The 26,792-nt window shown below is 45.0% G+C and overlaps 1 protein-coding gene across 4 annotated transcripts in view; it reads right to left on the reverse strand.

The window, feature by feature from the left end:
* The window catches only part of SH3PXD2A (SH3 and PX domains 2A), a 242,671-nt gene extending 240,201 nt beyond the window's left edge, over nucleotides 1–2,470 (reverse strand). For 3 of the 4 annotated variants that reach the window (XM_058543934.1, XM_058543936.1, XM_058543935.1), the window contains exon 1: nucleotides 1,984–2,470. In XM_058543934.1, coding sequence (XP_058399917.1) covers nucleotides 1,984–2,055 — 72 coding nt within the window. In that variant the 5' untranslated portion in view covers nucleotides 2,056–2,470. The remainder of the gene's footprint in view (nucleotides 1–1,983) is intronic. The other variant, XM_058543933.1, reaches the window with a different exon arrangement.
* Nucleotides 2,471–26,792: the final 24,322 nt, after the last annotated feature.

Raw genomic sequence — 26,792 nt, forward strand, 5'->3', positions numbered from 1 at the left:
TTTGCCAGACCATTAATAGCTGCTTTTCAAAAGTGCTTGCTTAGTCAGAATCTCACCAATAAGATACCATTTAATGAGGGCTTGTTGTGTGCCAGGAACTGGCCTAAGAACTTTGTGTGGATGATCTCATTTAATTCTCCAGACAACCATGAAGTAGATACTGTTATTATCCTCACTTTAAAAATAAGGAAACTGAGGCCCATGGAGGTTAACTAACTTGCCCAAAGTTGCATAGCTAGTTAGTGGCTGAGCCAGGCTTTGAACAAGACCCTCTAACTCAGAGCTCCAGTGCTAACCACCTCGCCATACTGCCTGCAGTGGGTCCCCAATCACTTTAGCAACACCCCTGGCTTGTTGCCAGTAAGTCCTACATCCTTAATCTTGGACATCAGTGGTCTGAGCTAAGATTTGATGTTTCATCTAAAATCCAAAGCCAAGAAATCACCTGCCTGGCTCTCAGAGCAGAGAGTGTCATCTGTTGAAAGCAGTGCCAACTCTAACTGAAGACCAGAGAAGAGAACCCCTGAAACTTAGCCTGCAACATCTGAGAAAAGAGGTTAGGAAGGTGGACTTGATAATAGGCACTGGGATGCACAAACGGACATCTGTCCCCAGAGCAAGATGACGACATGGTGAACCAAGTCCTCCAAAAAGAGCTTTCTTGAAACGGCAGGGGAAGATGCTTGCTGAGCCAGATAATACAAAAGGAACAACTCTCCCATAGGCTCCCACCTCTCTGGTCAGGAACCAGACTCCTCGATTTACCTCCTCCTCAGCCTGAGCCCAGGCCCATTTACCCGACTATAAAGAAACCCAAAGTTCAGAGCTATTGGTGATAAAGACAGAAAGAGTAGCCTGCGGCTGACATTAGCACGAACCCCAGTCCCCTTTCAACAGGGAAATAAAAGGCATTTCAGAGATCATGTGCAGTCTAGGGCAGCAACCAACAGCCTGTTTTAATTGCCAAAATTAATGCTTTGAGCATTCTAAATGCTCCTTTAAGTGCCTAATTTGCAAATAAGATGCTGTCCTTCTGCTCTGGATGCCGAGCTGTTTCTTCTATCTCAAGTACAGGAGCAAAGCCGCTCAGATGGCGGGTCTCAGGCATCAAGGACACTGTGTTTACTTCCCAAGGTGCGAAGGATGGGAAGACAGGACAGGCAGAGATGAAAGGGGAATGTGTCACACAGACTCGGGAGCTCCGCTCAGTCAACCTTAGCCCCTTCTCATTAAGTTTGGGGAAGAAAGGGGGAGGGGCAGTCAGCCGTTCCTCGGAGACCACAGCAAACATTTGCCTCCTCGTGTCTGGAGATGGAGCATCACTTAAGAGGAAATGAACCCGGTTAAGGGTCACGTCCAGAGGAGGGATAAAAGGAAAAGCCACAATTCTCCTCACACCGACGGACACAATGACTTTAAGAAGGAAATCAAAGCTCAGGGCTGAGGGTGGAGGTGGGGCAGGGGGTGCGGCGGCCTTCCTGTGCCCCCAGACCCAGGCCTAGGGAGGCAGAGACCGGAGCAAACGTGGGAGGAGAGCGCGAAGCTTCCTTCTCCAGGGCAGGCCTCCGAAAGCTTCTCGGTCTGTGTGAGCGTGAGCGACCCGAGCCCCCAGCGAGGGCCGGGAAGATGCTCTTTCCCAACGGAGCTTCGCAGCAAGGGTTTGACGAATGCTCCCCCCACCATCCATCAAAGCTCAGGCGGACAGATGACTTCACCGCTGTAACAGACAAGGGCAGCCACTTGCCAACTCCAGTGCCAAAAAAAGAAAACGGGGGGGGGGGGGCGGGGGGCTGGAGGAGTAGAGAGGACGGACAGAAAAGGCTTCCTTGGAAATCACAGCCCTGTGAAGGAACTCAGCCGAGGGCTGCCCTGTGGGCACTTAGCTCCAGGACTTAACAGCGGGGAGGGGCGAGGGGCCACCCGGAGTCCCTCCCGGGAGTCCCTGGCCAGCCCCCCGCAGGGGTCGGTCGGGGCAGTACTCACATAGTGCTTGGAGGGGTTCCTCCGCTTCTCCACGTCCACCACGGTGGCATCTTGCACGCAGTAGGCGAGCATCTTCCCCCACAAAGCGAGTGGCGCCCCCCGGCGGCGTCACCTTCTCATCCCGGTAGGGCTCCGGCTCCTTCTCCCGCTTCCCGGGTCCCCGGGGTCACCCGCCACCCTGGCCCGGCGCGCCGCTGCCCGGGCTCCCGGCGCCCACAGGTACGGCCCCGGGGCAGGGACGGTGCCGCAGGGCACGCGGGCTCCGTGCGCCCCGGGCGGCTCCCCGTGGGCCTGCCGCGCGCCCCTTCCCTCGCGCGCCGCCGCCGCCGCCGCCGCCGCCGCTGCCGCTCTCCGGCTCGTCCGCCCGCTCTCTCCGCCGCCCGGTGGGTCCGGCGGGAACTGGCGGAGCAGAGGAGGGGCGGGGGTGTGTCCCGCCGGCGAGGGGACGGGGCGGGGGCCCCGGAGCCTGCTGTCAGCGCGCTGGGGAGGGGCCGACAGCGCCCCTTCGCCGCGCTCCGGCTCCGGGGGGCTCGGCGCTGGCGGAGGCTGTTGGCGCAGGAGGCGGAGGCAGGGCCGGGCAGGCAGGGAAGGGGGGGGGAAGGGAAGGGAGGGGAGAGAGGGGAAGCGCGCGGGGAGGGGCTCCAAGCTCGGGGGAGGGGCGCGGGGCGGCGGGGAGGGGGCTGCAGCCTGGCCCGAGAGGCCGGGGCGGGCCGGCGCGCCCCCACCGAGCCGAGAGCGCAGCCAGCGGCCTGGCGCGACACTGGGCTACTTCGTCGGGCTCAGAAACTCAGGGTGGCTTCGGAGGGAGGAGGGGCGGGGAGAAGTGAACCCAGTGTGTCCGCACCCTGGCCTTCGGTCTTGGAGCGGATTTGTGCCTTTTTGTCCCCACCTTTGCGTCCCCCTCCCACTCCTGTCCCCCAGATCTCTTTAATGAAAAGTAGTTTATTACCCTGCTGTTAGTGCCCAGGCTCCCCGAGGAGGAGACAGGAATGGAGAAGGGGCCAGCATTAAATCCTTCAAGTCAGAGACTCTTTTGATAAACCACCTGCCCCCCTGCGGGTCACAAAGGGTGAATCCTCCCCGGAAATGTGATCGATGCCCTGCCTGAGTCGTCCATCGATCTGGGCCTGTGTAACTAACCTGTGACATCATTTACCAGTGGGGTTACAAGACGGCCTAACACCACTGCCTTAAACCCAGGGCTCCCCTGGGACCCTCCCCAGGTGGGGTGAGGAGGCAAGGGAGCACACAATGGTGGGAAAATCCAGTGGGTTGGGGGCCAGCTCATCATTGGCCCCAGGCTCTGGCTTTCTCACCACCTCTCCCTCTGGTCTGGAAAACCGAATTTCCAAGCCACTTGTCAGTCCTTGGACTTGGAGCACAATTACTATTTAATTCAATTTACACCCCTATCCCCCACCCAGCACCCCCTCTCTATTCAACATTTTTTTCTATTCTAAAAAGGCAGTGTTTTCACAACTAATTCTATTGTTTCACAGTTACAATAAAGCTTTGTGTACTGTGGACTAATGTGAAACATCTAAAATGGGGGCGAAGAGCTTTATGACTTTATTGTATTCATATTTTCTTCTCTGCAGTGTCAGAACCCTTGTACCAATCAAAGACTTTATTCACACATTTGCTTGGTACAGAGTATCCCACTATTCCTCCAAACTTCTTAGGGAAGGATGCTAGAAGAGCAAAATATGCCACTACCTAAATATCTGACCTTGAGCAAATCACTTAATGCCACAGGCATTAGGCTCACCATAATGTTCTCATTTGTAAAAAGTGGGTGCTGAACTAGATGGTCCTTTAAGATTCCTTCCTATATACATTCCAAACTCTTTGCAGTAGTTATTTCCATGGAGACATTTTTGAGTTCTCTGTTTTTCATAATTAGCATATATGGATTTTGACATTTAAAAATAAATATTTTTTAAAATTTCTTCTCTAAAGTTCTAGAATTTTAGGATCAATCAAGCACCTATTCTATGCTCATTTTACAAGGCATTAAGAGACAGAAGACAGTGGGAGAATTCAGTTAGTGTTTGTGGAACTGAAAACTGAATCCAATAGACAGACGTGTGTCTCTTCCCTCAAAGAGCAGACACTCTAGTTGAGAAATGGGGATACCATTAAGACTGCATCTAATAAAATGTGCATTAGGACTCCAGAAAATGGAGGCCCAGAGTAATCAGGGAGAACTTCATGGAGGAGGCTGTCTCTGGGCTAGGCTTCAGAGGATGGCCAGAGTTTGGAGCACCCTGGAATACTCGGCCTCCTCTGAACCCCTCTGAGCCAGCAGCGCTTGCCCTGAGCTGCTTTGACATGTATGTATTTGTCCAGACCACACCTCATTTCCTCTGAAAGCACCTGGTGCACAAGGACTGGCTGTAAGTTGTCTTGTACTTCTCTGCGCCCCTCATCTAGCCAAGAACGGCACCTTATACACAGTAGTAGTCACACTACAAGAATCCATTGAATGAATGATCAGGGGAGAAGAAAAGGTGGAGTGAGGAGAAGTAATACATGCAACCTGAAGCCTGAACAAGCTGGGGACAGGCAGAGGACCAGGAGGACAGCATCCACTGGGGGAAGAGTCAGGGAAGGGGGTGAGGCACAGGAGAAGGAAATAAGGAGAAGGATGAGTGTGGGTGGTCCAGATTGTGAGGGATCTTGACACTAGGCACAGGGCTTCTCTATCAGAGAGATGATAGATGCTGGAGCAGGCGTCCTGGGAGAAGGTGACCTGGCAATGATGCTCAGTGATGGGAAAGGAGGAAACAAGGCACCATGCCCTAAGCAAGGCCTGTTCTCCATGGGGTGGGGGTGCACGGGAACCTGGGGCAGGCCCTCAGCACCGAGCTCCCCTCCAGGGAAGCCTGGGCTGTGGGAACCTGGGAGGACCTGGGATGAATCAAGACAGCCTGTGGGTTCATGGTAAAAGGATTCATAATGGCACCCAGCCACTCTTCCTCTGTGGGCCACAAGGCATTCTGGAAGAGCTGATTAAGCCTGAGAAGCCCCTGGTGAGAGGAGCTGGTGTTCAGCTGTTGGAGGGAAAGAAGAGGAGGAGGATTGGCTTGCCCTGGGTTCCTTTGTGAGTCAGAACAGTTGGCTCACCTAAGAGGCATCAGTGGTTTCCCGCTCACCTTCCTTCTTCTGGACTGGGATCCACACTGAACATGACCCTAAGCATAGAGATCTGGAGGAGAGAGGAAGGCTTCCATGCTCCCTTGCTATCCTAGTGACTCGGTGCTCACCTGCAAGGTGATGGCCTTCTTCCAGCCTAAGAAACCCCGGACAACCTGACATCTCTTAAATTCAGGGTCTTGGAGCACAACTTGAGTACTCCCAACTTCCAAGTGCTCTTGAATTACTTCAGTTGGAGGGAGCAACTGAGCATCAGCCCCGACCCCAAGCCCATGGTGCTGAGATCTCTGGGGATTAATTGGGCAGAAGTTATTTATACCTGTGGGAAAAAATCTCTTTTCCCTCTGGAAGCCGTATACCCAAGAGGCTTTAAGTATAAAATGGCACAGGCTCTCCTTTTTTCCCCGGGTACATTTCAACCTCACGTAGATTTCCTTCCCAAGGGCTTCAGGCATTCCCTTCTGCTCAACATACTCTTCGCTTAGGTTGTGCCTTCTAAACCAGTAAGAAGCCCACGATGGTCTCGAGGACTATGAACTTAGACACTGGCATCACCTTTCCCTCCCGACCCCCACTCAGCACACAGGCTTTACACAGGCCAGGCACTCAATAAATGGCTGTCTTTTTAAATTAGTGGGATCTCAACAGATATTTGTAGGTGCTGCTGATGACAGTGACACTTAAGAAGAGTTGAACTTAGTTCCGGTGCAGGACTTACCCAGCCTGGGTTCTTGTCCTGCCCAACCACAACCCAGCCTTGTGACCTTGAAGTCACTTCCCATCTCTGGGTCTCTGGTGATCTTTCTGGTTCCTTCCATGCCCTAGGATGGTGGATAACTATTATGTAAAGTGAGGTCTAACTGGACTATTACCCAGAGATGTGCAAATTGGAGTGAAATTTGGGGCCCTCTCCTGGCCAAAGTGATTTTAGCACCTTTACCTCCAGCAGCTGGCCCACTGTGTCCCTTTCAGTCCCTGGCTGTCCTCTGGCAGGGACAAGCAGGAGGGCCTGGCACAAATAACCTGCCAATTTATAGACTATAAGCAGTCCAGGGCACTCATGCTTCTCTCTTTCTTCTTCTCCTTCTATTTCTCTCTCTCTCTCTTTCAAATCAGGCTTAATAGAATTATGTTTGCAGAGTGTCTTGAGGATGGTTCCTCCTGAATTTGGAGTAGACAGCAAGGCCAACTTCCATTTTCTCCAAAGGGAAGTAAATTGGTGGCCAGACTTCTCCTCTCTTTGGTTGCTGGGAATGAGACCAGCAGGAGGCACCAGCACTGCCCTGTCTGCTGAGCCCCACTGTTCACTAATTGCAGCCATAATAACAGGCCCCTCCTGCTTGCCAAACCACCAGGTAGTGGAAACCGCCTCTGTCTGACTCCCAACACAGTAAGTTCATCAGCAAAATCTCAACGGGCTTCTTTACCTGGTGCCTCCCATCTCTCAGCCTCCTGTCTTAGCCTTGACTCTGATGACGGTCCTTAGGTAGCAGAATTTTTTGATCGAACCACTTCAAGTTCCAGCCTTAGCACATGACCATGCCCCTGGAGTACCAGAGGGAAATCTGGTGACTGGCATGGCCAAAGAGGCCAAGGATAAATTAGATTAACAGAAGAAAAAATATTATTCCATAACTCCAGGCTGCATCCCTAACACTGACCACATATCTGGTCCCCAAACTAGCACATTGTGTGTTAAGACCCTCAGAGATGAGAGTGTGGATGGTTTCATACATCTATCTCAACTACTGAACATGCCCTCAAGTATTCCTGCCTTGTAGGTATAAGATTAGTCTTGGTATAAGCATCATCTTGGTATAAGATTAGTCTGTATAGTTCCATTTAACCATAAGCCACCACAGATTTTCTTTTTCAAAATCCCCTGGGTTTTCCAGAAGCCAGCAAACCCTGAGTTGGCCATTGGATGACAAAAAGAACATTAAAAAAAAAAAAAAAATCCCTTGGGGAATTCAAAGCCAGTTTCTTTAAATAGCCTGAAGCCACAAATAACCCAAAATATGAGTCTGGTTTTGGTTTGACGCCCACCCCCCCCTTTTTTTTTCCAGTTCTCTATTCAGAAATGTCATAGAAATTACTGTTCTTCATCTGTTTGAATCCATATGTCTATTTCAGGTGAAAGATTCAAGACTCTCAAAGTCAAGTCTGGCTCCAGCTCACATCCTGCCCTCTCTGTCTTGAGCAGAAAGTACCTCCATAGTTGGTTCATTTCTTACCCAACAGGCTAGAGCAGGCAGAGGAAGCCTTAGTAGGCTGGCTTTTCCTGCCTCAGTGAATCAGGCTGGGATTCGGAGTGTCATCAACAAGGTGTTGCCCCAGGCAGATTACTGTGATCACTTTGATTAATTTTACCACCTAATATATGAATAGTGCATGTCTTAGTTAAGACTCTGCTTTACAGGTACTAGAAATTGAGCTGAGCCAGCTGAAAAAAGGAGAGGGCTTTATTTCCAATATGCAGTGGTGTCTCATTACCACAGACATCTGGGCTTCTCAGAGGAGAACCAGGAAGTAGCAAACCTTTGAGAACGTGATAATTTTCTCCATCTCTTATCTCTGCTTAGCACTGTGTCTGTTTTATTCTTCTCCATCTGCAGACTGTTTTTCTGTTTCTTCACCCACGTAGCAGGAGTCCCCCACCACCCAAGTGTCTACCAGTCCCTCAATTCCAGACACATCTGAGACTCATTGGCTGCCTCTGGAGTCCAGATCCCAGTTCCCAGGAAAAACAATCTGATTGGCTCAGCTCTGGTCACATGTCCACCTTGACTCAATCAATTATTATGAGGCGGAGTCATTAGTACCAAGGTGACTATCATGAATCAACCCATTGGGTTGGGGAATTAATTCTAAGAAAGAGGGCTGGTATGAGTGGCCCACACACCCCAAAATACACCTAAATTATTGTGTACTTTTTCAAGGACTTCATTCCTTTATTTATTCACTCAATGAATATGTGTTAAGTCACCAATATGTGTCACCCACTCTGCTAGGAACTGGGGCTACACTTTGGGCAAACCAGACAAGGTCCTTGTCCTCAGGGATATTTATCACCTTTGGAGAAGATACTCATTGTTTTAAAAATCATAAAAACAAATGTGAAACTATAATTATGACAAATGTTATCAAGGGGTGGGGCAAACACGTGCTAAAGTATGAATGATGGCAATCCCTGGGGGTGGGAATATAAAGTTTTAAATTTTAAAAATGTATTTAAAATTTTAAAAATTCTATAGTGCACATGTCCTTCTGTAATAATAAAAGTGTTTTTTTTTAATTTGCTTTTTTTTTTTTTTGCTGAGGAAGATTTGCCCTGAGCTAACATCTGTTGCCAATCTTCCTCTTTTCTGTTTGAGGAAGATTCACCCTGAGCTAACATCCGTTCCAACCTTCCTCTGTTTTGTATGTGGGTCGCCGCCACAGCATGGCCATTGATAGACGAGTGGTGTAGGTCTGCACCCAGGAACCAAATGTGGGCCAGCAAAGCAGAGCATGCTGAACTTAACCACTGGCCATGGGTCCGGCCGCTTTAATTTGCATTTTGAAAGGACCACTATGGTCCCTCGGTGAAGGGGCCTGGTGGGTGAGGAGGACAGTCAGAAGTTCTGCCATGGAGGACAAGAGATGATGATGGGTGGGACTAGGATGATGTCCTGGGATGGAGTGAAGGAAACGGTAGAAGGTAGAGTGGCCTCTCTTTGTCAGGGATGAGGGAGCGGAGGTGCTAAGGACAATTGTAGGTTCTTGGCCTGCATAATTGGGGGACGGTGGTGCTACTCAAGTTTTCTACATTTTTTTAGTCTGTAATATATGAGGCTGATCTAGTCAATAGCAAAAGTTCTCTTTGGCTATAATAATGATCATGATATAATAATAAAAGTAACAACAACAATAGCAATATCAGCAATGGTTTATTAAGCCCCTACTGTGTTGTGCCAGGAATTATGCTGAGTAAGCACTATGCTCATGTACTTATTCCACAAATGAGAACTTAGTCACAAACAAAAATGTCCTCCTTTGTGGAGCTCACAGGCTAGGTGGAGGAAACAATGAATTAGGTAAGGGAAAACCAAGACTTCTGGGCCCCTTCAAATCTCTATTTTTTAAATATTTGTTTGGCATTTATTTAATGAGGACTGGAAGAGAGAAACTTTTTAAAAGTGTACTTCTTTCTCTACATTCAAAGTAAGGCATTTATTACATGGACTGAAAGCAATATTTTCTGAGTCATCTTTTATTTCATGGTTTTTCATACCTGGATAATGTCACTCACCTGCTTGCTACGAGTAAAAGTAACTTATGTGGATATAGCTTCAAACTCTTAAAAGATATTTTTATTTAATTTTTTTTTGGTGAGGAAGACCATCCCTGAACTAACATCTGTGCCAGTCTTCCTCTATTTTGTATATGAGATGCCACCACAGCATGGCTTGATGAGTGGTGTGTAGGTCTGTGCCTGGGATCTGAACCTGCAAACCCTGGGCTGCCGAAGTGGAGTGCGCGAACTTAACCACTATGCCACCGGGGTGGCCATGTTAAAAGATATTTTGATTTTAAGAGGTTTGTTTGTTTGTTTGTTTGTTTTAACTTTCATGGAGGTCAGATGTTTCCTATTTTTCTGGAGTTCTTGTTGTTTTGTCTTTAATTTTGGGGGTGGGGAGAAGAGGAAGTTTTCTGAATAGTTCACTTCTTGGGAGGCATATTAAAAGTTTTGAACTTAGTTAAAAACAAATCATTCTTGGGGCCGGCCTGGTGGCATAGCGGTTAAGTGCCTGTGCTCTGCTTCGGTGGCCTGGGGTTCGCAGGTTCGGATCCCGGGCACACACCAACGCACCACTTGTCAAGCCATGCTGTAGCAGCATCCCATATAAAGTAGAGGAAGACGGGCATGGATGTTAGCCCAGGGCCAATATTCCTCGGCAAAAAGAGGAAGATTGGCATCGGAAGTTAGCTCAGGGCCGATCTTCATCACAAAAAAAACCCACAAATCATTCTTTCCAAGGAACTAGCACGAGGCCGTGCATTACTGCATATTCACCTTGCAGCTGGGGGTGACTACTGCTGACCTACAGGGCTGTCTGCTGGCAGGGTCAGGGCAGGCCCAGCCCAGTCTACAAGTGCACAGCATCCTGCATGGGCACATTGCAAGAACACTCCATGGAGATGGGAGGTGCCAGTGACAAGGGATTTTGAATTCCCACTTGAGGATGCTGTTTATTGTAGTAGGAACTGGACCATTTGTGCCAGGAGATCCTCGGGAAATCCCACTCTTCCAGGCCAAAACTCTTAGCCATTTATCTACCCTGCTTAACACATGAGGGGTCGCCACTGCTCAGATGTTTAGAAACAAAATAGAAAAATCTCACCAATGGATAGTCAAGAAACCATGTAGATAATGTCTGACTACTAATTCATGATATTACTAAAACATAAGAATGCCAGCTCTATAAACACAGGGATGTTGGTCTATTTTCTCACCATGACACACCCCTGTGCTGAGAACAATGTCTGACACATAACAAGTTTTCACTAAATGTTTGTTAAATGAATTATGATAGTAAATATTTTCAATTTTTTGGGCCCTTTGATCTCTGTTGCAACTACTCAACTCTGTATAGTATGCCTTTACTGTGACCCCGCAATTTCACTCCTAGGTATAGATCCAAGAGAAATTAGTGCCTATGTCCACCAAAAAAGTATACAAAAAATATTTATAGTGGCATTATTCATAATAACTCAAAACTGAAAGCCATCCTAATGTCCACCAATGCTGAGTAGATCAGTAAATGGTGTTCCATTCATACAATAAAATACTATACACCAATGATAAAGAACAAACCACTACTACATGAAACAGACTGGCTGAAGTCACAGACACAATGTTGAGCAAAAAAAGACAGACTCAGAGGGCACATACTGTATGATTTCATTTATACAAAGTTCAAAACAGCCAAAATTAATTTATGGTGCTAGAGGTCATATTAGTGGTTGTCTCTGAGAAGGATGATCTGGGAGGGGGCACAAAGAACTGTGGTGTGCTGGAAACAGTCTCCATCTTGATCTGGGTGGAGGTTTTCAGCTGTGCACTACAGTTGTGCACTTCAGTGTATGTATGTTATGCCTTGCTATGGACTGAATGTCTGTGTCCCCCAAAGTTCATTTGTTGAAATCCTAATCCCCAATGTGATGGTATTGGAGATGGAGTCTTTTGGAGGTAATTGGGTCGTGAGGGTGGATCCTCACGATGGGATTAGTGCCCTTATAAGAAGAGACACAAGAAATCATATTTTCTCTCCACCCCACCATGTAAGGAAATAAGGAAGAGGGCCCTCACCAGAACCCATCCATGCTGGCACCCTGATCTCGGACTTACCAGCCTCCAGAACTGTGAGAAATAAATGTCTGTTGTTTACACCACCCAGTCTACGATATTCTTACTATAGTAGCCAGAATTGACTAAGACATACCTCAATAAAAAATTAAAAAATGAATGATAAAACTAAACAAACCAGCCCAGATAAATCTCCATAAGATTCTGGTGAGTCAAAACAATGCAAGTTGCAGAAGGATATTAACAGTATACCATCTATGTAAATGTTAAAAATAAAAAACAATATTATACATAATGTACATATGTTTAGGGATATATACGTCTGTGGTTAAAGTATTAAAATGGACAGAAAGGATACACACCAACTTCAGGATAGTGGTTACCTCTGGTGAGAGAAGAGAACCAGAAGATTCTGTAATTGTAGTAATACGTCTTTTAAAAAGTAATTGAATGTGGTAAAATGCTAATATTTGTTAAAATTGGGTGGTGAGAACTTATTTTTCATATTCTTCTCTGTACTGTGAGGTATGCTTGAAATATTCATGATTTTTAAATAATTTATTGAAAATGAAAATGTAAAATTAATCAGTGGGAACAACGAACGTGCTTTGATAAGCATAGAAACCAGAATTTTGTGGTTATGGATGTCAGTTCCAGTTTTATATCAGTGTCAGCAATCTATTTCTATATTTCATTATTGTTGCACAGCATCAAGTCTTGATTCTCATGAAGACAGTCCTCACAAATATGACAGTCTTGAAGCAATTTGTCTTGCAGTATTCTGACACTCTTCAATGAAACTGATCCAGAAGCTTAAAAGAAGAGCAATAAGAATTTTCTGTTTCTGGGCTGGCCCCGTGGCTTAGTGGTTAAGTCTGCGCGCTCCGCTGCTGGCGGCCCGGGTTCGGATCCCGGGCGCGCACCGACGCACCGCTTCTCCGGCCATGCTGAGGCCGCGTCCCACATACAGCAACTAGAAGGATGTGCAGCTGTGACATACAGCTATCTACTGGGGCTTTGAGGGAAAAATAAATAAATAAATAAAATTAAAAAAAAAATAAGAATTTTCTGTTTCAAAGTTATACTACTAATAACACCTATGACTGCTCAAATTCTTAAATTAATTCCATTTCAAGGTCAATGAAGGGTTCCTCTGCTAGTTTTTAGCTTCACTGTTCACCAAAAAATACTTTTCAGATATACTTTTTAATCTTATAAGACGTTCAACGATGCCATTTAAAAAATGTGATATCTTAGAGTCTTAAGGTGTCAGATATCTTGCAAAATTTCAAATCAGAATTATTTTTTAATATGGAGCTGTGACTTGATTTTGATTTTGTTGCTAACACTTTCTTAAGTTGTTAATACAATAAAATCTCAGTACTGCAAAGCAGCGTCAGCCCACTCAGGTTTGTAAAAGCACCAGCTGCAGCATTCAAGTTAAATTGAATCCATTTAAATAAAAGAAGTATTTAGCTAATAACAGGTTTTCTTTAACCAGATAGAGAGTAATTTCTTGTGGTAATTTCTTTTCTCAATTGAAATGGTCATACTAGCATCTTGCTCTGGCCTGAACAGTAAAAGGTAAATTTTGGATCTCACTGCCCATCTTATTACATTAACCCTAAGATGTCTGAAAAGTCCTCAGTGTGAAGACTACGCCTCAGCACCATTGAGATGACATATACAATGTATTTTAAGATGCTGTCTTCTTGATAATAGCTAATGCTGGATGTGTGTATCATATAATGACGATTTAACCCTGGTACAGGCACAACTTAATAGAAGCCACTTCTCTCTCATTTTCCCCCATCGTTTTCTTACCATTTGAATGTCATTATTACATTTTTGTCAACATTTCATAGCACGATAAAAAAATCTTCCTTGTAACAGCTTTTCTGAATGCATACATGGCAAAGGAGTGTGGTGGGGAAAGAGTGTGGGTCTGGATTTGGATTCTGTCTACCATTATTCTTTGTGCAATCTTTGCACGTTGTTTAACCTTTCTAAGCTTCAGTTTCTTGTCTATAAAATGGAGATAATAATGCTTACCTTATGGGGTCATTGTCAGGTGAACACGAGATAATTCATGTGAAATAGCACAGTGTGGGCACAGGGTAAATCCCAGTATATGTTAGCCATTATTATTATTTATTATTATTACTATTATTATTTACTAAAATAAGCACCATTTGTCCTCTGGTCTTGCTGGTTTGTAAAGATCGTACATAACTTTAATCTTCAAACATCAAGCAAGTTGGATTCATTCATTCATTCAATAACTATTGAGAATTTACTCTGGGAATAAGATATACCAGAGCCCTGCGCTCAGGGAACTTGCATTTCCAGTGTGATCTGTGCACGTGCAAATCCCTCTCTGGACAGAGTGATCAGGCAGTGGTTCTTGATGCTGTTTCACAGCAGCCCGCTCCTTCAATGTTCTTGTTGCCCGATTATTAATAGGTCTTATTAATAATAGCTTCAAGTTTCCTAAGCTTTTCCTTAATAGTATGTTCTCCTTCAAGTGCAATGTGTTATGTGTGGCACTGTGAGTGCATTTTCATCACCCAGACTTCTTTGCATATGTTTTTACAAAAACATTAAGCTGTTCATTCTCCATGGAATGAAATGGAAAGCCTTGTTTTCATGCTCTACTTTGTTTAGTCACAAATGGCATTGCCACTTGGCAGGGTCTGTAAAACTAATTTGCGAAATTTACTACACAAAACATATTTAGGACTTGGGTAATTTTTATTGCCATAAAAGATGACTCCCCAAAACAACTAAATAACTTTGTGCTCTCTTGTCTTTGAGTGGCTTTGCATGAGCATTTTCGGCACATTGCTGCCATAAACTATTGTCAGTGAGGATGATGCTTTGAAGAATTGTTCTGAGGTAGGATATCTGATATCTTGGTCCTGATTAAACTCATCACACCCATCATCAAACTTTCTTCTTAAATGTCTTGTTTTCACCTGTGAAATCCATTTTTAGTTTGAAGGGTAATTAAGTCCACTTGAAGAAAATATACATTAGCGATTCAGGCACTCATATCTAATAACTATAGTAGGATAGTGCCTCAATGAGAAGTATAACATATAAATTAGTCATCGCAGGACTGACTATTGAACTATAATGCGTACATTAGCCCTGTGGTCACCAATGTGTTTCCATTTGGAATTACAACACATCTGGATGTGGGTATTATTTATTATTTGAGTTTTAAACATAGTTTTGGAAAATTAATTCTTACGGTATAACGTGTAACAGGATCCCTTCTATGTAAAGAGATATACAGATGTGTTTCAGGCACTGTCAGTGCCCTGCTCGTTTCCCCTCGGTCCACCCCAGAGATCCGCAGCTTCATTGGGGTTTCCTTACACAATGGCAGCCCCCGCCCTCAAGCACCTGTGTCTCTCTGAGGGCTTACTCTGGCTGTGTGCTGCTGGGGGCAACCTGCAACCAATGAGGGACTGGAGTTGGTGGATAAATCCCCCAACTTCCTTGTCCCTTGGACAATTCTGAGGTGTGTTCTACACAGGCTCTCAGGGGGCACCATGGGATTGAGCCCCACTTGCCTAAAACACTAACCTGTTCATTACGTACCTTCATTGGCTTTCTCCCTTTCCTCACTTCCCCACTCCCTCACCATGCTTCTTTGGATCATGTCCCTCCAAAATTACTGGCATCCAAATCATTGCCATGGGACTGCTTTGAGGGAGCACACAGTTCGACACTATGTAACACATATCAAATGACGTGGAAGGATTCACACCTGATAAGGGTCTAGTAGGCACAAATTGAAGTGGCTTCCAGCTCACAATAGTTCTCCACTGACCACATATATGCTACCTTTATCCTTTTGCGGAATTGTTCTCCTCCCAAAGGGAACTGCCTCCCTGGGCAAAGTGATTGGTTGAGGTTGGGCATCTGATCCAAGCCATTAATAATACCCCACACCCTGGCAATTGTGATTGGTCCATGGAGCAAATGTAACCCACACTGGACTAATCAGAGACCATTCCTGGGATTTTTCTAACTGCTGCTACGGGAAGGGAACTTCTTTCCTCACAGAGCTATGAAGCTATGAGCCCAGAGCTGACCTCAGCCATCTCTCTCACCACCCAGAGAAGCCTGCTCACCATGAGAGGGTACACAGTGAATTCTCAGAGGGAGGTGAGAGTGACAAGAGCGTCTTCATGGCACTTGAATCCCTAGGGCAGCTGATCCTAAACCAGCTCCCTTCTGTCCCTCCCCACAGGTTGGTTATGTATGCTTCCCTATACCTCACCATGTTGGCATAAGCTAGCTAAAGTATTTATCATTTACAACCAAAGAAGCCTACTTATAGATGTTTTACTCTGGGGCAGAAAGTCAGATTGGGATTGAGGGTGTGGAGCAGGAGGATCACTTTTCGGAGACTGTGTTTTTCAGTTTTACAATTTCCATTTGATTCTTTTTTACAGTTTCCAGATCTCTCCTGAATTTCTCATGTCTTCACCCAATATATGCATCTTTTACTGCAGACTTGCTAACATATTTATCAAAGTTACTTTAAAGTCCTTGTCTGCTAATTCTGACATCTGGGTTGTTTGTGAGTCTGTTTCTATTGACTGGTTTATCTCTTGATTGTGGGTCACATTTTTCTTTTTATTCACATACGTAGTAATTTTTGTAGAGTGAACATTGTGAATATGTTCTAGAGATTGGACTCTGGTATCTTCTTCGGACGAGCATTTTCTTGCAGTAGGCAGGGAAATTACTGGTGGATCATATGACTGAAAACTTGCTTTTAGGTTTTGGTAGGATGAGTCTATTTTAGTTTTAACCTCAGTGCTAGGGTGAATGCCTTAGTCAGAGATGTAGTCTTTACTCTTAGAGTGTGGCCCTTCCATGGTTTCAATTGTAAGCTTGAGCTGTTTACCAAACCCCTATAACTTGGTGAGACTTTCAACTCCAAACTCTGTCTCCTCTGTGATGGGCAATTGCTGAAATCTGCTCAATCTTTCAGCCATCAGCTGTTGTTTCCCCTTGGACTCTTTGGAGTCTCACCTGGACATGTACACTTCAAGGGTCAGCCAAGGATTTGAGAATTTATACACACATTTGGGGGCTTCCCAGTCTGTGACTCTCTCCTTTACAGAATTTTCTCCTCAATTTTCAGCCATTCTAGTTGTAAACTCCTTCTCAGAATCATCAGGCCAATACGCCTGTGGCTTTAGTTCCTCAATGACCCCCACCCTGTGCAAGCTGACTGTGGTTCTCAAAGTGTGGTCCTTGGACCAGTAGCATTAGCATCACGGGGGAACTGGTTAGAAATGCAAAATTTTGGGCCCCACCCAAGACCTAGTGAATCAGAAACTCTGGGAGTGGAGCCCAGCAATCTACATTTTAACAAGCTCTCCAGAGATTCTAATCTACACTAAAGCTTGAGAAGGCCTGCCTTAGGGGAAAAGCTATACAAATGCGGGTCTCACCCAGAGTGGTTCCCTTTCTTTCCTGTCTGGATGCTCTCCAGTGCCATCAAATAGGCTTTTTGGTGGTGGTGGTGGTGGTGGGGGCGGTTGTCCAGAATTCATAATTATTGTTTGTAGAGGGATCAGCCTTAAACAAGCTACTCTGTCAGATGGGAATTTGGACATTAGCTTTTTAGTATATATTCTATACTATATACTGTTTGATCCCCCCCCAAGCATATACATTCTTTGTAATTTTAAAAATAAATTTAAAATATTTTAAATTGAGATTTGAATACAATGTTTGTGAAACTCTGGAAGCACCTTATAGCTTTATGGAACACAGCTTGAAAATTTCTAGTTTAAACCATATGATTGACAGTATGATTTGGAATTAGCTTCAACCATGCATACGAGTATCTCCATGGCAACTGTCACCATAGCATCAGGCCTATGACAGAGGTGGTAAATGAGCTTGTGCAGAGTGGAGAGGAACGCAGTGTGGTATCTTCCTGGTCCCCATTCCAAGAAACCCCAGAGACCTGCCTTGCACCTTGATAGAAGAAGCCTGCAGGTAGTGACCAGAAGAAAATGACCTCTTTGCTAAGAGCAGCCACATTTCCCACATTCCAACCTGCTTTCAGGAGGCTCTTCTTAAACTCCCGTGGGTCGGATTCATACCAGCTTTGGTTCATCACGCCTCACATGTTAACCTCATCTGCTCACATTCCCCAAAGTGCAGAGGGTCGCTCTTCCTCCGTGAGAAGCAGAGACTCTCCCTCAAGAGGAAATTTACCTTACGTTTTGCAGTAAGACCTATGGAATGGAGAGAAAGTACATCTAAAAGATCACTCCAGCCTTCTCCCCATCCACCTGAGACAGACCCAGTGGTGTTTCATCCACTAGGGAGCAGGCACTGGGCAGTGCTTCTCCAAATTTTCTTTTTCCTTTCTTGTTTTTTTTTGAGGAAGATTGGCCCTGAGCCAACATCTGTTGCCAATCTTCCTCTTTTTTTTTCTTTTTTGTTTCTCCCAAAAGGCCCCAGTACATAGTTGTATATCTTAGTTGTAGGTCTTTCTAGTTCTTTTATGTGGGACGCCACCTCAGCATGGCTTGATAAGAGATAAGTACGTCTGTGCCCAGGACCCAAATCAGCCAACCCTGGGCGGCCCAGGCAGAATGCGCGTACTTAACCACTGTGCCACCAGGCCAGCCCCAATGCTTCTCCAACTTTAATGTGCACATGAGTCCCCTGGGGATCTTGTTAAAGTGTAAATCCTGATTTAGTAGGTGTTATGGGCTGAGCTGTGTCCCCTCAAAAGTCCTATGCTGTACCTCAGAATGTGACTGTATTTGGAGACAGGTCTTTAAAGAGGTAATTAGGGTTAAATGAGGTCTTTGAGGTGGGTCCTAATCCAATGTGACTGGTCTCCTTCCAAGAGGAGATTAGGACACAGATACACACAGAGAAAAGACCATGTGAAGACACAGGAAGAAGGCAGCCATCTACAAGCTAAGCAGAGGCCCCAGAAGAAACCAACCCTGCTGACACCTTGATCTTCTAGCCTCCAGAACTGTGAGAAAATAAAATTCTGCTGTTTAAGCCACCCAGTCTGTGGTACTTTGTTATGGCAGCCCCAGCAGACTAATACAGTAGGTCTGGGGAGGGAACTGAGATTTGGCATTTCTAACAAGCTCCTGGATGACGCTGATGCTGCTGGTCCAAGGTCCACACTTTGAGTAGCAAAGACCTGGAGAATCTGGTTCCTTTTTGTTTTATAGCATTGTCAGCAGCTTCCCAAGACACCGGGCAGGTAGGGGAGGAGGACACTTTTTCTCAAACTCTGCGGTCTTTAAGATGGCTAAGGCAATTGTTCTCAGCCTTTTTATACTGGCAGCGCTTTCGAAATATTACAAATATGGTGGCACCTTCCAAGGGATGAGTCACAGGCTAGGTTATGTAAACGAATGAAGTGGGCAGGATATAACAACAGGGCATGATGGATGCAGTAGGTAACCCGGGCAGCTTGTCCCTCGTCTAAAGTGGGCAGCTGCTCCCCTGTCTCCAGGCCAGAATATGAGCTTAGTGTGGTCAGATTTCCCAAAATTTCAAGAGAAGTTAGAAATTTGGATTCTTACATTAAATCTCTAGATTTTTAAACTTCTAAATGTTGGCAACTCCGTCAATTTATTTTTGAAATGTAAGGCAAAGGAGCTCCTGAGGTTCTAGATATGTTCTTGATCTATATCTTGTTTTGAGAGTATACACAGTAAAAATTCATTAAGCAGTACAATTAAGATTTCTGCAGTTTACTACTTGTAAATTATGCCGCGATAAAAAATCTGCATGGGAATGCTGCACAGCAAGCTCAAGACAGTTGTTACCTGTGGGGGTGGAGGCGGGGAAGGGATGGGGTTGGCTTTACCTGTATCTCTAACATTATGTTTCTTTAAAAAGATAGAGAGAGCTGAAGCAAATATGGGAAAATATTAACAGCTGTCTTATCTCAGTGGTATCTAGGTTTTCTGCTTTATTATTTTCTGTATGTTTGAAGTATTTCATAATTAAACATTTGTAGTATTAAAAAAATAAAGCCTGAGTATACCAATACTGCATAGGCCAAACTAAACCCCTTGGAGGTTACTGAACCATTTTCTTGGTCTCCCTCTGGAACTGTACTGCTGTTTAGGTAGGAATGTTTGCTGCTCTGACCCAGCTTTCCTACATGCTTCAGTAAATACCTGCCCCCTCCTTGCCACGGGTGTGACGTGAGATATCACATCTCACGTGATACCCTACCCTACCCACTCAGCCCATATGACCTTTATCACCAGCCTCAGCTGTCATAAAAATAAAGTTTATACATCAACCCAAATCTGCAGACACTCTGTGTTGGGTTCACAGTCCAGAGCCACCAGAGAACGGGCTTCTCTGATCCTGAAAGCAGTACAGCCTAGTGGTTAATCTCACAGGGTAGAAACTTGGCCCTTGCAGTTACTAGCTGCACACCCTTGGGCAAGTTAGTCTGAGCCTCAATTTCCTCATCTGCAAAGTGGGAATGATAACAGTACCTACATATTTGGGTTTCTGAGAAGATTTAAGTTTGCTGAGTGCTTGGTGCATTACAGTTCAATAATCATTAGCTATTATTAAGTACTTAACATTAGTGCAATTTTACTTTAAATATCTTTCTTACATCATGGATTAAGTCTGAGGCCACAGAGTTACTAAATTGGTAGCTGACCACCAAGCCTCAAAGGGAAAATACTTTCAACTCTGATGCAAGCAGCAAATGTGATCAAACACTGTCATGGCTGCCACTGCAGAAGCAGAGGCAGTCAAAACTCACTTTCTGCCTCCGAGGAACCAACCTGTTTCTGTCCTTCGTGAAGGACCCCAAACTACTAAAGCAAACTTTAATGGAAAAGAGAATTGTAGAAGCTCCAGGCTGGTTAATTTACTGGCTGCCTCAACCCTCAGGGGTAGGGCACCCACCCCTCCCTTTGGACAGTGGTGTTGCCAGGGCAGCCTGGCTTGTTGACATTCAGGGTTGCTGTTTGGGGCTTGTTGCTCAAGGTAATCCTCCCAGGAACAGCACCCTGCTGGCGGCTTTGTAGCCCAAAAAGGGCTTTAGCAGTGACTAATAAAGCTGTAAAGGATGCATACAGATCCAAGAAAATTCATTCCCTAAAGGAATATGATTTCAACTCCTTTTCAGTTGGTGCTTCTTTGCCTTTTAAGCCACAAGATTTAGTTTCTCTGTCTGAAAGTCCAGTTCTCCCATGCTGCATTCTCCAGAGAGACCGTTTTCTCTGGTAAATCACTGAGACACGATTGGTGCCTGGAAGAGGGGAGAGGAGCTAATTACCCCGAGAGTACATTTCCTCTATGGGGCTTTCCTTGCATTTCAGGAGATGTACTCTTTCAGCACTTCTGCTGTCTCCAGTTCAGAGAGCCCCCTTTCCCTTCCGTTCATCTAAAACTCCTGCAGCACTTACTGTGCTCTGTCCTGCAGAACCTGGGAGTTTTCCTGGCCTTTTCCACCCTCCTTCACCCCTAAATTGGTTCCCTACCTGAGTTCTATTCCATCAGTGTCTCTGACCTCTCTCTCCCGCCACTGTCCCAGTTCAGGCCCTCACACCCTTCCCTGGTTACCGCAGCAGACGCATCTCTCTGGTCTACCTACCCCTGAGCTTGCCCTCATGCAATGCTCCTCCACTCTGCTGCCAAAACAGTCTTTCCAAAGTGTAAATCTGATGCCAGCTCTCAGCTTAACATCCTTTAATGCCACCCCTCCCCCACCCACACACAGTTTCCAGAATAAATGTTCCCAGTACTGCCAGAAATCTGGATTTTTATGTGAATTCCCCCATCCCTTTTTTTGTGTCTCTTTAAGAGTTATTATACTTTACACATTAAAAAATTATAAAACATTGCAATGTCTCCCACCCACTCCTGGCCCCCAATTCCCCATGTGAAGAGGCCACCCCAGTTACCAGTTTCTTCTGTAGCCTTTCAGACATACACACACACACACTCACACACACATACATACACTTTTTTTTTTTTTATAAATTCAATTTTTTTTTATTCCTTTTTTCTCCCCAAGGCCCCAGCAGACAGTTGTATGTCATAGCTGTACATCCTTTCTAGTTGCTGCATGTGGGACACCGCCTCAGCATGGCCGGACAAGCGGTGTGTCGGTGCACACCTGGGATCTGAATCCGGGCCGCCAGTAGCAGAGTGCATGCACCCAACCGCTAAGTCACGGGGCCGGCCCCATACACTACCATTTTTATACAGATGGTAGGCCATCTTTTTTATGTAGGTATAAAATTTTAAAACTCTGAAGGTCAAACAAGATCCATTTGCATCCATGGGTTATGAGTCGTGTAGGCATGTGCTTAGATCCACATAACTGAAAGTTCCCTGAACACAGGGGCAGTGCTTTGTCTTGGCATGCCCCTCTATACCTGGCATGATGCCTTGCACACAGTTGGCACTCAATAAGTACACTGCCCAGCCACTGAAACATTTATTAAGCACCACTCTGTGCCTACTGCTGGGTCTGTCACAGACTTTGAGGTGAACTGTGATGTGAGCAACCTCTGAGGAAACATATGAGAACAGTTAGTTCTAAGTCTGGTTAAATGTCCAGCCCTGTGGAAACATAACCAGAACTCAGCTGGCTATAGGTTCAGAACCTGCCTACCTCCCATTTTTCCTGGTTACCCGGGTCTACAACAACAGGACAGAAACAGCAAATCACTCCCTGTTCTTGGGCTTGCCCTAACGGGGTGGCTGCTTGTGCTGACGGCCCAGCCCCGACAAGGCGCTGACACCGGCATTCCCAAGCCAGCTGTCATTCCCAGGAGCGGAGTTCCCATTTCTTGCCCTCCACCAGGTAAGGCAAGCCGGGACGGGACAGAAACCACAGGCACAGGCAGCTTGCTGACTCTTCTCGAGGCGCTGGGCTGGGCTGGGCTGGCTGCTGGAATGAGTAAGGCCTTTTCAAGCTTCTTCATGTTGGGAGAAGACTCATTTCTCGGGAGGTCTGGGACCCTCTCCTAAGTTAGATTCTATTCACTCACTTCCCTGTGTTCACAGGTCACCTCTGGCTGGTCAGCATGTAAGATGGTTGCAGGACAGGGGGAAATTTTCAGTTCATGATAAAGTGGACCCCACTGAAGAACTGTAACAAACTCATCACATTTCTCTCCCCCACCCTCTGGGCACTGATTTCCAATTGTTTCCATAGTGACGCAGGAGGGTGGTTTCTGTGGGCAGCATGCTCCCGTGAGAGGGTCGCAAGCAATTTCCCTGGAACTGTACTGTGAAGTCATCCCTTTCTCTCCCACTCAAGGGACCATTCAGGAGGGAACATAACCTTGTTCTAAGATTCACCTTGAATTTATCTAATTATAGTGAGATATGAATCTTATTCCCAAAACTCAAGTGGACGAGACTTGTCATATTCCCTTTTTTCTTTATTTTAAGTTACCTCGGGCTTGGAAACCTCATCCTCTGGGCTGGCAGGAAAATAATAATGGTGGTGGTGGGGTGGGGCAGGCTCCCCTCTTCCCTGGGGATGTGTGAAAATCCAGGAGGTTATGGGGCCTGGGAAATGGGGACGGGTCCACTCTTCTCCTGAGAGCAAGGCTTCTGCTGATATCCCCAGCGTGTCCCTGCAGAGAAGGAGGCTGCGGCAGCTTCCGTTCCAAGCTTGGGAATCTTGGCTGAAGCTGGGAATCCTAGGCCAAGGCTCTAAGCCTCAGAGAGACACCACAAAGCCTCATCATGGAAGTTCTGCCATCCTGCCACCTGCTGCAGGCACCATAGGAAGCATGTTCCGGTCTGTGATGCCTGGAGTCCACTAATCTCCAATCCCTCCCAGGCTTCCAGGCTTCCAGAAAACAGAAGCCAGCTTGTCTGCACAAAAAACTTCTGCATTCCGCCCCCAAACCAAATCTCCTTGAGGCAAGGCTGGCTTCTTTCTCAGAAAGAAGAAATAAAATACAGGAAAAACAAACCCCACGCTAATAGCTCAATATGTTATCCTACTACCTAATTTACATTAGAATAAACTAATCATTCACAAATTTCAGTACATCACAAAATTCAGGACTTGTCACAACTTAATTGTGCCACGCATCACCGCGTGTGCGACACCACCGTGGTTTTGCTCTAAAGTAGGGCTAAAAGATGGAAGGATGCTCTGTCCTCACCCTTGCTTTATTCCCTGCATTCACTGACTGGTGTCAGAACAAAAAAATGAAAACCCTTCTCTCTGAGGAAGCAATTTCTAGCCAAGATTATCGAAAGGGGTGTTGCTCAGTGCCCTAATTAACTGTCCCAAACCCAATCAACGATGAAAATGCGGGCATCATCTTATTATGATAATTAAGCTATGTTGGTTAAAGTGGAAGCAGCATTAAGACCATTTGTATTACTGAAGCTATCTTCTCCACGTAATTAGCACTTTCTTAAAAACAACCTTAGTTTTTCAAGTTCATCTGACTGGGGACAGAATCATTGAAGCAGAGCCGAATGGCGTCTGGTTTATGAGAGGTCTGAGTCAATAACATGGTGATTGGTTTTTAAAAGATCGTGGCCGGCATGCATTATTATATATAATATTTGGGCAGGCGTGTGGCCAAGCACTTGAAGTAGCAAATTGGGAACCTTGAGGTTTGAGTTCTTCAGGATGTGTATTCCAGCTGTGTACTAACTAGGACCTCGGCGGCCGGCCTCCAGGCTGGCTCTGCAGCTGATACCACTGCTAAAACACACGGCCTGGGACATCCTCAGCCTCTGCTGGAAGCAATGGCTAATGTCCTGGACAGAGCTGCATCTGTCTAAAGGTTAGCCATCATGAACAGATGCTCACCACCACTCACACCTAAAGAAATATAAATGCAAACAAAAACTGAAAATCATTTTTACCCATCAGATGGACAGTGATTAACACTATTGATAATACAAAGCATGGGTAAGCTTGTGGGCAAACAGTAGACTCATAAATCACTGATAGGAGTATAAAATGGACTAGTCTTTTCAGTGGGTAATTGTCAAGGTCTATTCAAATTTTTAAACGTTCATGCCCTTTCTCCTGGCAGTTGCATCGCTAAAAATTTACCATACAAATATACTCACAAGTGTATGACAAGAAAAGAAAAACGTACAAGGATGTTTCCTGCAGAATTGGTTGCAATTGCAACAAACTGGAAACCAATTAAACGTTTCTCAATAGAGGTCTGGTTAAATACATTAAGGGAAAGCCATACAATGGAATTATGTGACCATTTAAAAGGATGCGGTCAATCTTGCATGCTCAAGTGGGAAAAAAAACCCTCTAAGATATAGTATTAAATAGAAAAAACAAGATGCATATAAAATGCTGACATATTTTTTTCTGGAAGATAGACAAAATATTAACATGGTCATTTTGCTAACATACCTATAATCTAAAAAAAATACACAGTACCTGGGAAATGGTAGACCATTTTTTCCCCCTTCTTTGTACTTTTTGGTATTAAAGCAATGTTTTTAAAGAATGAGGCTATATGTATATAAAAGTTGAAAGATGTCTGTGAGAGATTGTATTTTCCTAAAATGGCCAGAGCTATATTCCCGGTTCCATACGTCCTTCTAGAACCTTGTTACTCCCCATCAGGAGATGGTTTATTCCCTTCCTCTGGAAACTGGGTGGGACTTTGTGACAGCCTCAACAACTAGAATGCCATGGAATTGACACTGTGTGGCTTCTGGGGCTATGCATAAAATGGCCATACAGCTCTGTCTGGGTTGTGCTCTCTCTTGGGATGCCTGCTTAGAACCCAGCTACCATGTTACAAGGAATCCCAACCCAACCCACAGTTGAGTGCTTTTGTGTATATTCACGGAATTGTGCAAACGTCACCACTATCTAATTCCAGAACACTTCCATCACCCCAAAAAGAAACCCTGTACCCCCCGATCCCTCTACCCCCATGCCCTGGCAATCATTAATCTATTTTGTGTCTCTATGGATTTGCCTATTCTAGACATTTCATATAAATGACATTGTATGATATGTGGCCTCTTGTATCTGGCTTCTTTCACTTAGCATACTGTTTTCAAGGTATATACACATTGTAGCATGTATCAGTACTTCATTCCTTTTTGTGGTTGAATAATATTCCATTGTATAAACATACTTTTGTTTATCCATTCATCAGTTGATGGACATTTGGGTTGTTTCCACTTTTTGATTATTAGGAATACTACTGCTGGGAATAGTCACGTACAAGGTTTTGTGTGGACATGTTTTCAAATCTCTTAAGGTAAGTACTTTTACATCACTTATTAATATTAAATGATACATAATACACAATAATTAAATGATAATGAATAACAACAAATACACATAATTAAAGTAATTCTTATTCATTAAAGCAGGTTTCCTAACAGCAGCAAATCTGACCCCTCGTGGTAATTCAGATGTAATATGGAACACTGGGTAGACCTACAGTAATAAAATGGCACTATTTCAAACTCAGATTTTTCACTAATTTACACAAACCTTTCACCAAATCAGTCTGAATTAATTAGACACCACTTTACTGTCTCTACCTAAAAATACTAGGGCTATTATGTGCTCTTCAAAATTCCTCTCTTTATGTTGCAAAACGAAAGAAAACCTATCATTTTAATTTGACATACAGGGAGGGACTTGCGTCTCTTTAGGAATCTGGGGTTTGATTTAGAATTCTTGTGAGCACAGAACCTTGTGCCATGCTGTGACTTACCTGTCTGGGTTTACCTAATAAAAGTTCAATAAAAATAGGCTGTATTTTTTAAAATTCTGGATTATACAAAAACTCACTTACATGGGAGTCTGGGATCACATTAGAACCTCCACCAGTAGACTATCATGCAAATAAAAGCTCTACTGCAAGGTTCTTCATCAATAGACACCATTTCTCTTCAGGATGGTCTCGCTTTTCCCCTAGGGCCTGCTGCTGGCTTCTCCAGCTAGCCTCATCACAGACTTTCCAAGTGTGCCCATCTGCTTCCTGTACAATTAGTAAGGAAATAATTGGGGCACTGCTGTAGAGGCCAATTGTAGCGAAAAGACCACACAAGTAAGAAAGTGTGGATATGTTCTCCAGCGGAAAATTACAAGTTTGCTTGGTTTCAATCATTGGCACCAAGTCTTGGGTTCCTCATCACTGAATTGACTTCTTTCTACTTGGCTTTCTCTTGGCCAATGTCCTGGCACACTATCAGAGGAAAAAATAATTAGAAAGAAGTGTCTTATAGGGCTGAGAGGCACTGGTAGCTTACCAGATGGGGATAATCATGGATC

The sequence above is a fragment of the Diceros bicornis genome, chromosome 6, assembly GCF_020826845.1.
Source record: "Diceros bicornis minor isolate mBicDic1 chromosome 6, mDicBic1.mat.cur, whole genome shotgun sequence".
NCBI classification, from domain to species: domain Eukaryota; kingdom Metazoa; phylum Chordata; class Mammalia; order Perissodactyla; family Rhinocerotidae; genus Diceros; species Diceros bicornis.